Source organism: Canis lupus, chromosome 29 (genome assembly GCF_003254725.2).
Source record: "Canis lupus dingo isolate Sandy chromosome 29, ASM325472v2, whole genome shotgun sequence".
NCBI lineage: Eukaryota > Metazoa > Chordata > Mammalia > Carnivora > Canidae > Canis > Canis lupus.
This window is the reverse complement of record NC_064271.1, coordinates 22,580,499-22,593,828: the sequence shown is the minus strand read 5'-3', so window position 1 is coordinate 22,593,828 and position 13,330 is coordinate 22,580,499. Positions and strand designations below refer to the sequence as shown.

General features: G+C 40.5%; 1 protein-coding gene and 1 long non-coding RNA gene across 8 annotated transcripts in view; one reads left to right on the top strand and one right to left on the bottom strand.

The window, feature by feature from the left end:
• Positions 1-1,267: 1,267 nt before the first annotated feature.
• On the bottom strand, positions 1,268-3,877 carry LOC112678619 (uncharacterized). The gene is made up of 2 exons (XR_003147707.3): positions 3,482-3,877; positions 1,268-1,882 (listed from the first exon to the last, which is right to left on the bottom strand). It is a non-coding gene; the product is annotated as an uncharacterized LOC112678619 (long non-coding RNA).
• Positions 3,878-3,911: 34 nt separating this feature from the next.
• The window catches only part of UBE2W (ubiquitin conjugating enzyme E2 W), a 111,287-nt gene continuing 101,868 nt past the window's right edge, over positions 3,912-13,330 (top strand). For 4 of the 7 annotated variants that reach the window (XM_025478021.3, XM_049103688.1, XM_049103687.1 and 1 more), the window contains exon 1: positions 3,912-4,056. In XM_025478021.3, the coding sequence (XP_025333806.2) occupies positions 3,955-4,056 (102 nt within the window). In that variant the 5' untranslated portion in view covers positions 3,912-3,954. The remainder of the gene's footprint in view (positions 4,057-13,330) is intronic. The other 3 variants (XM_025478024.3, XM_049103689.1, XM_035708300.2) reach the window with 3 other exon arrangements.

Here is a 13,330-nt window from a genome sequence, read left to right as displayed (position 1 = left end):
AGGAGATTCACATGAAATGACTAGTTTGGGTCATGCTTTTCTTTCTTCTTTTTTTTTTTAAGATTTATTTATTTATTCATTCATTCATTCATTCATTCATTCATGATAGAGAGACAGAAACAGAGACACAGGCAGAGGGAGAAGCAGGCTCCATGCTTTTCTTAAAGTACCACTTGAAATTGTGAATTTGGAGTTTTGCTACTTCATTAAATCCCATCTATAGCTCAACTGGATTACATTAGCATTTTAAAATTGTTAACTAAGGCTCCCCAGTATGTCTACATAAAGTACAATGAAGTCAAGTTCATTCCTAGTATATCTATAAACATGATTTTTTAAATTCAAAACAGGACATCATTCCCATTGCATTTTATCTTAGACTTTTAAAATGGTATTTGGGACATATCACTTAAATTTTTAATAATCTCTACTAGGCACACAGAATTTGAAATCTGGAAGAAAACTTGAAGATTATGCAGTCTGACTTGCTCATTTTATTGGTAAAGAAATAAACCCAGCAAGATTAAGAGCCCTGACCACGCTTGCTAACGACAGAGCTAGGACAAGACTAGAAGGATTGGATTCTTAGCTTGGAGCCTTTTCCAACATTCAATTAACAAGCTAATGGTTACTGAACTACCTACATTTCTCTGATGAGATCAGCTAGTAAGTAACTATGAACAAACCATCTGGAGAGACACAGACTCTAAGGCTCCTCAACCCTGTCTCTTCACACTGTGCAAAGTAGATTCTCATAGGACTGCTCCTAACTCTCCAGAGAGAGTGAGTCATCAGAATTCAAACATTCATAAATCACATTATATTATTGATATTGCAGCATTTGCCCAGTGATCACTTTGTGAGTTCTTCAAGTTACTAGACTCTGGTTTCCCATATTTCCTCCCTTTTCTGCCAGAAAGTCCAGCTACTATTAGTCCTCTGTGTCACAGGCTTTGCCTCTGCCTTGATGAGGAAGACATCAGGCACATATGTAGCTTGTGTATGCCCTCTTTCTTTGGTCCTACAGGGAGGTTGGAGGTGGGGGTAGTTTGTGAGACGGGGAAGCATCACCTTCTTGAACATGATGGTCGTTCATTATTGAAGTGGAAATCAAAAAATTGATGATCAATTTCTAACAAAAATAATAATTATCCCCTAATATCATCAATATGCATTTTATGTTTATATTTCTCCAGTTATCTCAAAAATATCTTCTTTACAGTTGGTTGAATCAGGATCCAAACAAGGATAACAGGACTGCATTGGCTTAATATGTTTCTTAAGTATATTTTATTGCAAATGATACTATTAAAAAAGGTTCTTCAGAGGTATGGGGAATTTTAATTTTATTATTGTTCAACTATTTTCCAAAGTGGAAATTGTCCGATTTTGCTCTTGCAGAGTTTATGAGAGCTCCACCCACTTTTGGTATTTTCAGACATTTTGCCTTTTGTCTGATAGTAAGCCCCACATTGTAAAGAAATATGTGAGCTTCATCTTCACTGTATAATCAAATGTTTTAGACAGAAAAATTTTATGTTCTCTGGAGATGATATATGTTCCACCCCATCAGAAAGTCATTGTTTTAGCTCCTGAGTACATCAGGATTTTTTGATTATAGGTTAATAAAAAAATGAAGAAGATAGTAAGCATATCCTACTTAATATTTCCCAGGAAAGATATGACTGGTACTGACTCTTCCCTCCTCTGAAGGTCCTTTTTAACACACATAAAACCCAAGGGACCGGAAGTTGACTTTACTGTGAAGAGTGTTAAGAATTCTTTAACTCCCTTTTCTTGTTAGCAGGTCATGGCAGGCTGTTGGTTGATGATGATGATGTCATAATGCTTCATTTGTAGGGTCATCTGATGTCATTTATACCTTAAGAAGAATCAGCTTTTAAATAAAATGAACTTTAGATGGTAAAACCTGATCTTCTGGAGCAATTTCCTGCATTATAGGAATTAAAAAATCTCTGGAAGAAAATATATATGGAATAGCTTTCTTCCTTCTTTGGGATATATGGGTGAAGTGTTGACAACACAATTGAGTTGACACCAGATATGCTTCTGGATGATTCCTAATAGCTAAAAGTCTCCAAACATTCCTCAAGGGCACCGTCACTTTGCACAACAAAGAGAATACCAGCTCATTTCTGGCAATAGGGTGGAATTATTTTTTTTTAATTTTTTATTTATTTATGATAGTCAGAGAGAGAGGCAGAGACACAGGCTGAGGGAGAAGCAGGCTCCATGCACCGGGAGCCCGATGAGGGATTCGATCCCGGGTCTCCAGGATCGCGCCCTGGGCCAAAGGCAGGCGCCAAACCGCTGCGCCACCCAGGGATCCCCTACATTAGGGAATTTCCCAGAGAACATAATGATCTATCTTTAGAGTGGGAAGGGTGATATCCTACATTGGTCTTATATTTAAATCTTACAGAAATTTCTAAACAACAGCTCCAAGTTAATAAAACAACAGATTTCAAGCTTTCATTCTGGTAAAGCAAAAAAGCCTTCTACTAGATGTATCAGCCATCTAAATCTTTAAAAGATAGAACACGAGATGCAAGCCTCTGGCTTCCATTTTATTCTTTTTTTAAAAAGATTTATTTATTTATTATTTATTTATTTATGATAGAGAGAAAGAGAGAGAGAGAGAGGCAGAGACATAGGCAGAGGAAGAAGCAGGCTCCACGCAGGAAGCCCCACGCGGGACTCCATCCCCGGTCTCCAGGATCGTGCCCTGGGCCAAAGGCAGGCGCCAAACCGCTGAGCCACCCAGGGATCCCCTTCCATTTTATTCTTAACCAATGACAACTGAAGTTGTCGAATAGCTTTTTTTTTTTTTTAAGATTTTATTTATTTACTCATGAGAGACAGAGAGAGAGAGAGAGAGAGAGAGAGAGAGAGAGAGAGAGAGGCAGAGACAGGCAGAGGGAGAAGCAGGCTCCATGCAGGGAGCCCGACGTGGGACTTGATCCCAGGTCTCCAGGATCACACCCTGGGCTGAAGGCAGGTGCTCAACCGCTGAGCCACCCGGGGGTCCCTGGCATAGCTTTTTAAAAGGTGGCTTCTGATAAATGTTGGCAGAACTGGTGCATTCCAGAAAAAATTCTGGATGCTCACCTCTCCCTACTCAAATACATCCCTAGGTCAAATGACCACAGAACTGCCCACCACGAAACAGGCTGAAGCCAAGTCCAGATGTGACAAAAGGTGTCAAGTGTATACTACAAAGTGCACAGATCCATCAAAACAACAAAACAAAACAATCGCGTCTAGGGTCAAATCCCTACACAGATGTGAATGCCGTAACAACCTAACTATTACGGATACCCGTTTAGTTTAAAACCGAGGGGCTGGTGTAAAGGGGGAAACAACAGCACACGAACCAAAGAAAAACTTTAAAAATGTCTCTTCCCTTTCGGGCAAGTTTCAGCTCTACAAATCCACCCTGGCCCTTAGAATGCCAACGTACTGTTTTGCTCTCCGTCCTCATCCCATTGTACAACGACATGCGTCTTTCTCCCCCGACACTGGGAACACGAGAAGCCTTCCAGACCGTAAAGAGTAAAAGGCAGCCCCGCGGGCAGGGGAACCGCGCCCCAAGGTGTGAATATGGGCCTGGCGCGGTGGAGAAGACGTCCAAGAGCATCTTCCAACCACACCACCAGCGGTTGGAAAAACAAAGCAAAAAGAAAAACCAACGGGGCTGGGCATCATCAAGATGTTAGGGTAAACAGAGAAAAAAAAAAAAAAAAAACCTACGGCCGTCGCCAGGTGAGGCCCGGCGCGGCGGCGAGGGAGCGCGGCCGCCGGAGAGCGCGCTGGGCCCGAGGGTACCAACAGCGCCATTGACCGCGCTCCCGCCGCCCCTCCCCCCGCCGGGGCGCCAGCCAATCCCCTCCCGCCGTCGCCTTCCCACCGGAGGCCCCGCCCCCGGCGCCCAGGATGCTGGGCCCCCGCGGCGTGACGCGAGCACGGCGGCTCCGCCCCCTGCGTCTCTGGCCTCGCCGGCCTTGGGGGGATGGTTCCATCATGGCGTCAATGCAGGTGAGAGGAGTTTGCAGCATCTGGGCGGGCGAGGGAGCCGCCGAGAGGACGCAAGCGTTTTGTCGGGGGCGGCGTCCGGGACTCTGGGGCACCCGGGCGGGTTCGGGAGCGGCCCTGGTGGCCAGTCCTTTCCCGGCTTCAGGACGTTGGGGAGGGGTGCGAGGCGGCGAGAAGAAGGGCGGGGGAGGGGGGGGTCCTCGGGCGGTCGAAGCGGACACCAGCCGGCCGGGAAGTTGGGGGATAAAGAAGGCTGAGAGGAGGAAGGGGTGAAGTTTGGCGTTGGCGTGGCGGCAGTGGTCTCGGGTCGCCTCTCGCTCACACTGACGCTGGCCTGCCCGCCCGCCCCGGGGATGCCTTCCCCGCGGTCCCCGGCCGGGCGGAAACAGCTGCTCTGGCCGTCGTCGCTGGGGCAAGGGCGGCCCGGAGAGGGGCCGGGGGCGGGGGGGAGCTGAAAAGGCGTTCCGGGGACGGCGGCCAGCTGCAGAAGCGCCTCGCGGCCTCTGCTCAGGCCTCCCACGCCCAGCTGCTCCGACCGCTCGGCCCTGCTCTCTTTGACTCTCACTCCTTTGCCCCGTGGGTACCTTCCTCTGTTAGCTTTCGCACCCTCTGCGAACCTTAGTGCGGCAGCGCACTCGCTCTCCCGAGGCTGCCCTTGGCCCTTCAACATCATTTGCCTCCTAAGAGGCAGTCTCCCCGAGATCTGAGTCACTAGCCCCCTTATACCTCCGGGATGGCTCGCCCTCAGATTTTTTTTTTTTTTTTCTTTCCCTGCGGTGCCCCACCCTTGTGGTCGCGGTAAAGCTCCAGCCCTTTGCCCTTCTTCCCTAGATCTTTAGTGGAATCTTAGTTTGGTAGGAGGCATTTATTAACCTGTGTCATAGCTGCCTGACTTAGCAGTTCATGGGTTTCTGGCTTTCCAACTTAATATGCTCCTTTTTTTCCAGATCCAAGGAGTTTTGTTTTTTTGTTTTTTTGTGGTTTTTTGTTTTGTTTTGTTTTTTCTTTTTTCCCCCCAGGCAAAGATGGCAACCACCACTGCAGTTTTGTAAAGATTGACTCTGCTTTATCTATAGCCTGCATTTAATTTTACAAATGAAGACTAGCTCTGATGAGAACACCTAGGGAGAGAAGATAGAACTGTTGTTTGGAGTGGCAGCTGAGTGCTTTTTAGAGTTTTAACATCTTAAAGAGACCCACGTTTTTCTTAGGATTCAGTGCTTTTGTTTCTAGAAGAATAAGCAAATCTTCTTATCTTCCCCCACCCTCTGTTTTTGGTTTGTTTTTCATTTCTAGGCGAGAACACTTTTTTCTTCTCTTTTCTGCATCTTCCTCTTTTGCGTACATACTTGCTTCACATTTACTTTTGTGCTTTTGTGTTATCCCCTTTCAACCAGTTTTCCATGCGATATTCTATTTACCGTTGCTGCTGCTTCTGGACTTTCCTGAAGAATAGAAAAATGTCTAACTTTCCTACTTGAAGGGATGTCACAAAACGGTGCAGGGAAAAAACAAGAACAATTTGAGGAAACATTATACTTTACACTGGTCTCCCCAGAGACGTTAGAGAGGTTTCGTCATTTGAGGCCAAAAAAGGAACTGTGGAACACTAGTTGAACAGTAGATGGGCTATATGACTAATTTAAGATAGTTTGTATTAAGATTAAAATAATTTGTTTCAAGACTAAAAATTATGGTTAAACCCACAGCACCTGTGATTATATTTAACAAGACAATTATAGGGATAACTAGTTAGCTGGTTAGATGTAAACTTTGAGGGTCTGAAAAAACAAATTTCCCGGTTTAAGAGAAAAAAGTGAATACAGAATTGGGTCAGTGCAGGACTTAATGTTGATAATCTTGAATTTTACATGGTGACTTGAGCAATGGAAAAAAAAATATTTGCCACTGCAATAAGTGGAATTTTCTGTGTTTTAGGTATTTTCCCACTGCTTGTTTGTATTTTCGAAATATCTGATACAGATATTTCAGATACAGGTTTTCTGACAGTACCTTGAAAAATAATTTTAATATAGATAAATCAAGCTTTTCGAAATTCAGTACTGGTTTCTGTGTGGTTATTCCGTCTTTGGTGAATAAAATTTTTCCTGACCATCTTTATAGCAAAATGTTGTGTTAAAGATTTTATTTTATTTTTTTTTTTAAGTAATCTCTGCATCCAACCTGGGGCTCAAACTCACAACCCCAAGATCAAGACTCTGCTCTACCAACTAAGCCAGCTAGATGCCCCTTAATAGCAAAATTTCACTCTTTTCAAAACAACTGGATTTGTTTATTTACTCAATTATTTTTTAAGGGCCCTACTGTGCTACTAATCAGAGTGCTAGAGATAGAGCAGTGAACAAAAGTAGACAAGGATTTCTGCTCTGGATACAATAGTCTAGTTGGGGGAGACAGATAACCAAATACTTAAGTTAATTGCATATTATATTAGAAGGTGATAATGCTATGAAGGGAAAGCATGGAAGGAGGTTAGGAAATGGATGTTTTGGGGATTTCAGTCAGAGTGCTTAGGAAAAAGTATACATATGCTGCTCTAACCATGTCCTTACCTAAAAAGTTTTCAGATTTCTTTATCTTACGCCAGGTCGTCAGGATGTTATCGCGGCTGAGGAGATTACTGAAGCTATAAGAACTATTTTAAAGACATACAAATTATAGAAATGTAATATAAGATTTGATTACTTGATAAAAACGAAATTAGTCTTGAGAATCAGTAACAAGTAAGGATAGACCTTGGTTTTTTCCTTGGAGAGGATTTTGCAGTTGAGGTTTTAACTCCTTTAACGCACTCTGTCAGTGTCTCCCAACCTTTCCTCAGATGGCGGCACGTAGAAAATAATTTTTGAATCGCACACTATGGTGGACGCACTAAACTGTTGGAGATGAATACAGTTATTTTGGCACATCTGTAATGCTGGGAATGCTCTGCTCAATAATATTGTTAAAGTTGTTCTTCATACAGTTCATGGTTGTGATTTTCAAACTTACTGGAGCCTTAGAGATATTCTTTCTTGGGAACGAAGTCACAAATTACTGAGATTATGGTTAGATGGTGTTTTAAAGTATTCTTAGAGAATAGTGGACTTCTGGCAATACTTAAAATTGGCAGCAGTTAGAGTAAAGAAACATCTACATTTAATTGTGATAGTTCTAGAAATGTTAAATTACTCTTGTGGATTTTCTGCACTGTTTTCCTCTTAATGGGGTCTTACACTATTAACTGTTGATTTGCCTAGATGGAAGGAGAATGATTTAGTAACAGATGGATTATGAATGTGTGCTTATTTTCAGATGACTTTGAAGTGTTATTTTGTATTATTCACAACTCTGCACTGCTCTTTACTGAAGTGTCTGGCTGTAGTGATTGAGAGAGGTAGAATCTTACTGACATTTTTAGTAGTCACTTTGCCTTGACAGGCTCCATATGACTATTTGTTGATGATGTTGTGAAGGATTACAGCATAATCAAAAGCTAGAAAAATGACTTATCTTGGATCCTGAGGCTGAGTACTGGGAACTTGGGGAGTATAGATGCCTAGAATTATAGTAGTATCGGAGAAGGTTGAGTGGATACTCTGGCTAGGAACAGGGCTGTCAGGGATCTTGACTTGGGACAAGTCAAGGAAAGGGAGAACAGTATAGAATAGAATTGAAGATATTTTGTGTCAATGATAAACATACGTGGAGGACAGGCGAATAAAGGATAAAGCTAAGGGGGATCCCTGGGTGGCGCAGCGGTTTGGTGCCTGCCTTTGGCCCAGGGCGCGATCCTGGAGACCCGGGATCGAATCCCACATCGGGCTTCCGGTGCATGGAGCCTGCTTCTCCCTCTGCCTGTGTCTCTGCCTCTCTCTCTCTCTATCTCACTGTGTGCCTATCATAAATAAATAAAAATTTAAAAAAAAAGGATAAAGCTAAGGTAATCTTCACTTTCAAAGTAGTCCTTGCGATACTTTTAACTGTTAATCAATTACTGCTTAATGAGATGGCTTCTGTTTTTAACCTAAGTGTTTGTTTGGGTGTTTCATTTACCTTTTCTTGTCTCTTCCACTCCCCTGGGCCATAGATCTCAGGAGAATAGGAAAATACTTTTCTTTGTCTCTTAAATATGCACTTAGTGACTATGGTAAATGCTAATCACTTGACACTTCTTATTAGCAAGTTATGCATTAGTTTAATTCCATTTTAGAGAAATCTTTTAAGCACTTTCATAACAGGTTGAGTAGAAAGGAACAATTTAAAGTTCATATTTATATATATATGTATATTCCCCTAAGAGTTGACTTATTTTCTTGATTTATGTGTTTGCCATAATACTAGTTTTCAAAGTATTTTTTCCTGTTCTTCCTCTCTGGATTCTTATTCCAACCTTGTAAAATGGGAAGTCAGATAATCCTATTGCATTTTAATAGAGACAGGGTAACTTTTGGTAAGTAATCACTTATTTGGAAAGCAACTTATCCAAAATTACATAGCACTGAGTGCTGAAGCTGTGATTAAAAACTAAGCTCTGAAATCTGTTGATGCTATGAGGTTGTATGTAATTAACATGTTAACAAGTTTGACATTGTAGAGAAATCATTGGGATAGTTACTTTTTAGTCAAGAAGTAAATGTTTACTAGGATATTTTATAGCTTCTATAGCTGAGAGAAAAAATATAATATGGTTATGCATGCATTTAAAAAAGGCTCTTTATGCATGTACTTGTGCACTGAGTAAAATTATGGCAAATCCTTACTGTTCAAAGATATTCTTTATTTTTAAGGAGAGTTTTAAGAGTAGAGGTGAACTACTGAGGCATCTTTCTGAAAATATAGTTCTGCATAGTGTTTATCTGAATTGAACATTTGTTACATGTTATTTCTTTATGTCACTGCTGTCTGCATTTTATCTACAATAATACTTGTTCCTGTTTATCAGGTGTTTTTAGTAATCCTTCATTTGGTAGCCTTTATTCGTGAATTTAGGTTTTAGATCACCAGTAAATGGTACACGCCTTTGAGTTATTTTATTCTGAGAAAAACTAATCATTCAGTAGGTCTTACTAAAATTCATTAGAAAAAAAAACACAAAATCTGGAATCAGAAGACTTGGACTTAGGTTCTCTTTCTGTACTTAACATCTATGTTGCCTAAAAATCAATGTGTCAAGTTGGTGGTTAAGACAAAAGGAAATTAATAGATAAACATATATGAAACTGTTTATTGACTTTCCTTCCCAAACCTGTTTTTTTCTGTAGTCCCCATATTGGTAGTTAGGAACTTTATTCATCCGTTCGTTTAACCAAAAACCTTGGTTTCATACCATCCCATAGTGAAAACATTAGCAAATTCTGTCGAGCTCACCTTTCAGAATAAATCCAGAATCCAACTGTTTGTCCTCTCTTTTGAATTACTGCTGTAAATCATTGTCATCCCTCATCTGGATTATAGCAACCCTGGTTCTGCCCTTGTTCCCTCACTGTCTTAGTCCATTATTTAGATTCTTTCGAAACAAAAGTCAAATGTCACTTCACTTGCATCCCTGCTGTGGCTTCCCTGTTTTACTCAGAATATACAGTTGACTCTTCAATAATGCAGGGGTTAGTGGTGCTGACCCCCTGCACAGTTCAAAATCCATGCATAGGGATGCCTGAGTGGCTCAGAGGTTGAGCGTCTGCCTTTCGCTCAGGGCGTGATCCTGGGATCCAGGATCGAATCCCACATTGGGCTCCCTGCATGGAGCCTGCTTCTCCCTCTGCCTATGTCTCTTCCTCTCTCTGTCTCTTGTGAATTAAATAAATAAAATCTTTAAAAAATTCTAAAAAAAAAAAAAATCCATGCATAGCTTATGACTCCTCAAAAACTTAGCCACTAATAGCCTACTGTTATTTGGAAGCCTTGCTGATAACATAGTCAATTAACATATTTTGAAAATTATATGCAGTATACACTGTATTATAAAATAAGCTAAAGAAAATTTTTTTATAAGATTTTATTTCTTTAATTCTGAGAGACACAGAGAGAAGGTAGAGACATAGGCAGAGGGAGAAGCAGGCTCCTCGCAGGGAGCCCGATGTGGGACTCGATCCTGGAACCCCAGGATCACGCCCTGAGCCAAAGGCAGTTGCTCAACCGCTGAGCCACCCAGATGTCCCTAAGCTAGAGAAAATTAAAATCATAAGGCAGATAGAATGTATTTACAATACTGTAACTGTGTTTATTAAAAAAAAAAAAGCTGCTTATGTAAAAGGACCTGTGCCTTTCAAACCCATGTTTAATGCTCATCTGTAATCCAGGGTTCCTTTTAAGGCATAGAAAGCCGTACTTAGTACATTATCTATCTTATTGTCTCTTTTTCCCCACCACCTGTTCACTCATCTATACACTCCTTGCTATTTCTACCTCAGTGCCTTAGCCCATATTTCTTCTAGTTGGAGTCTTCACCTATCTGGATGGCTCACTTCCTTTATTCTCTCAGATCTTTGTTCAAGTGTAGTTAATTAGAGAAGCCTTCCTTGACCACCAAATATAAATAGCTTTTCCACCCCTGCCACTTATAATTTGCCTTACCCTGCTGAATTTTTCATAGCCCTGACATATTATTTATTAATTTACTATTTCTCCCAAACATAACTCAGTACCTGGCATGTAGTAGGCCCGCAGTAAATGTTGAAGAAATAAATAGAGCACAGCTTCTGTAGTCAGATAAACTTGGTTTGAATTCGGGCTTTGCCACTTAATAGCTGTGTAACCCTTTTTGCCCAATATAAAATAAGAATAATAGGGGCACCTGGGTGGCTCAGTAGGTTATACATCTGCCTTCTACTCAGGTCATGACCTCAGTGTCCTGAGATAGAGCCCCATGTTGGGTTTTCTCCTCAGCAGGGAGCCTGCTTCTCCTCCCCCGCCTCCCCTTCTTGCTTGTGCGCTCTCTGTCAAATGAATAAATAAAATCTTAAAAAAAAAAGGGATAATAAAACAATTGTATGGGGGTAAGATTGCAAATCACTTAATGTCATGGATCTTCATGTCCTGGATCTTTTTTGTTAGTGGGTTATAATGCTCTAGCCTCTTGTTTTAAACTACTTCTATCAGATACTTGCTTTAAAAAAAAAAAAAAATGATTCCTATCCTGTGTTGGCTATCAATGAAAAAAAAAAAAAGATTTCCTGTTTAAGATTTTATTTGAGAGAGCACAAGAGCACTGGGGCATGGTGAGAGGGACAAGCAGACTCCTTACTGAGCAGGGAGCCCTGACTCAATCCCAGGGCCATGGGATCATGACCTGAGCCGAAGACAGATGCTTAACTGACTGAGCCACCCAGGCTCCCCTGAAGTATGGTTTCTAATTAGCACATGTGCTTGACTACTTCTCAAATATTGAAGAGGATTAGCGAAGTAATATTTGAACCTTCTTTATCAGTTTTATTTATTTATTCATTTATTTTTTAAAGATTTATTTATTTATTTATGATAGATAGAGAGGCAGAGACACAGGCGGAGGGAGAAGCAGGCTCCATGCCGGGAACCCGACATGGGACTTGATCCCGGGACTCCAGGATCATGCCCTGGGCCAAAGGCAGGTGCTAAACCGCTGAGCCACCCAGGGATCCCCTCTTTATCAGTTTTAAATGGCACATTCAGTTTTTTCTTTTTCAATTGAAATGTAATTCACATACCATAAAACATCATTTTTACTAAAGTATACAATTTAGTGATTTTAATATATTCACAACCATCATCAATATCTGATTCCAGGACATTTTCATTATCCCCCCAAAAAAACCCTTTACCTGTATTAGCAGTCATTCCCCATTCCTTGCCCATGCTCCACAGAAATCACTAGTCTGTTTTCTATCTCTGTTGGTTTGACTATTCTGAGTATTTCCCATAAATGGAATCATACGGTATATGGTCTTTTGTAACCAGCTTCTTACCATAGTGTTTTTGAAATTCATCCATGTTGTAGCTTATATCAGTACTTAATTCCTTTTTATGGCTATGAGTCCATTTTATGGTTATATCAGTTGATATTTGGTTTGTTTCCTGTTTCCATTCATCAGTTAATTGGCAGCTTGGATTGTTTCTACTTTTTGAATAATGCTGCTATGAAGATTGATGTACATGCTTTTTATTTGGCCATGTTTTAATTTGTCTTAAGTATATATTTAACAGTGAAATTGCTGGGTCATTTGGTAACTCTGTTTAACTTTCTAAGGAACTGCCAGACATTTCCATGACTCAGTAGGTTATACATCGGCACCATTTTACATTCCCACCAGCATTGTGGAGAGGTTCCAGTTTCTACACATTTTGGCCAGTATTTGTTGCCCTTTTTTTTTTTTTTTTTTAATAGCTTCACATCCTAGTGGATGTGAAATGATATCTCCTTGTGTTTTTGATTTGCCTTTCCCTAGTGACTAAGGATGTTGAACATTTTGTTCATTTACCAACATTTATTGGTAAATTTCTTGTAGAAATGCCTATTCAAATCCCTTGCCCACTTAAAAATTAAAGTTGTCTTTTTATTGAGTTGTCAGTGACTTTTTGTTTATTCTGAATACAAGCCCGGATCAGATAAATGGTTTGCAAACATTTTCTCCTGTGACTTGTGTTTACACATTCTTGGGGTGTCCTTGGAGGTACAAAAATTTTTAATTTTGATGATCAATTTATCTCCCCCTCCCATCTGTCATTTATATTTTTGGGATCATATCTAAGAAATCACTACCTAGGTAGGGTGCCTGGGTGGCTCAGTTAGATCATGACTCCCTGCTCAGTGAGGAGTCAGCTTCTCTCTCTACCCCTTGCCCTTCCTTGTGCAGTTGCTCTCTCTCCTCTCTCAAATAACATCTTAAGAAAAAAATAATCTAATCCAAGGTCATAAAGACTTACACTTTATTATAGCTATGCTTTTTTCTGAGATTGTTACAGTTTTAGCTCATACATTTAGGTTTTTGATTCATTTTGATTAACTCTTGTATATAGTGAGGCATTTTTAGTTTTATAGCATTAATATAGCACCTTTTTTTTTTTTTTTTTTGAAGTTGCATAGGCCCAAACCAAAAGCTCATCAGAACTAAAAGCTCATCAGATTTGATAGTATCCTGCTGGATTCATGTTCTTTTTCTAGGTTGAGTGGGGCTGTTAAGCTGTTTTTCAGAGAATTTATATTGCAGCCCTACTTCTAAGAAATGTGATTGTGGTCCTAATAAACTATTACTGAGAATATTCCTCTATTAGCTTTTATAGTAATTAAAATAGGCATACC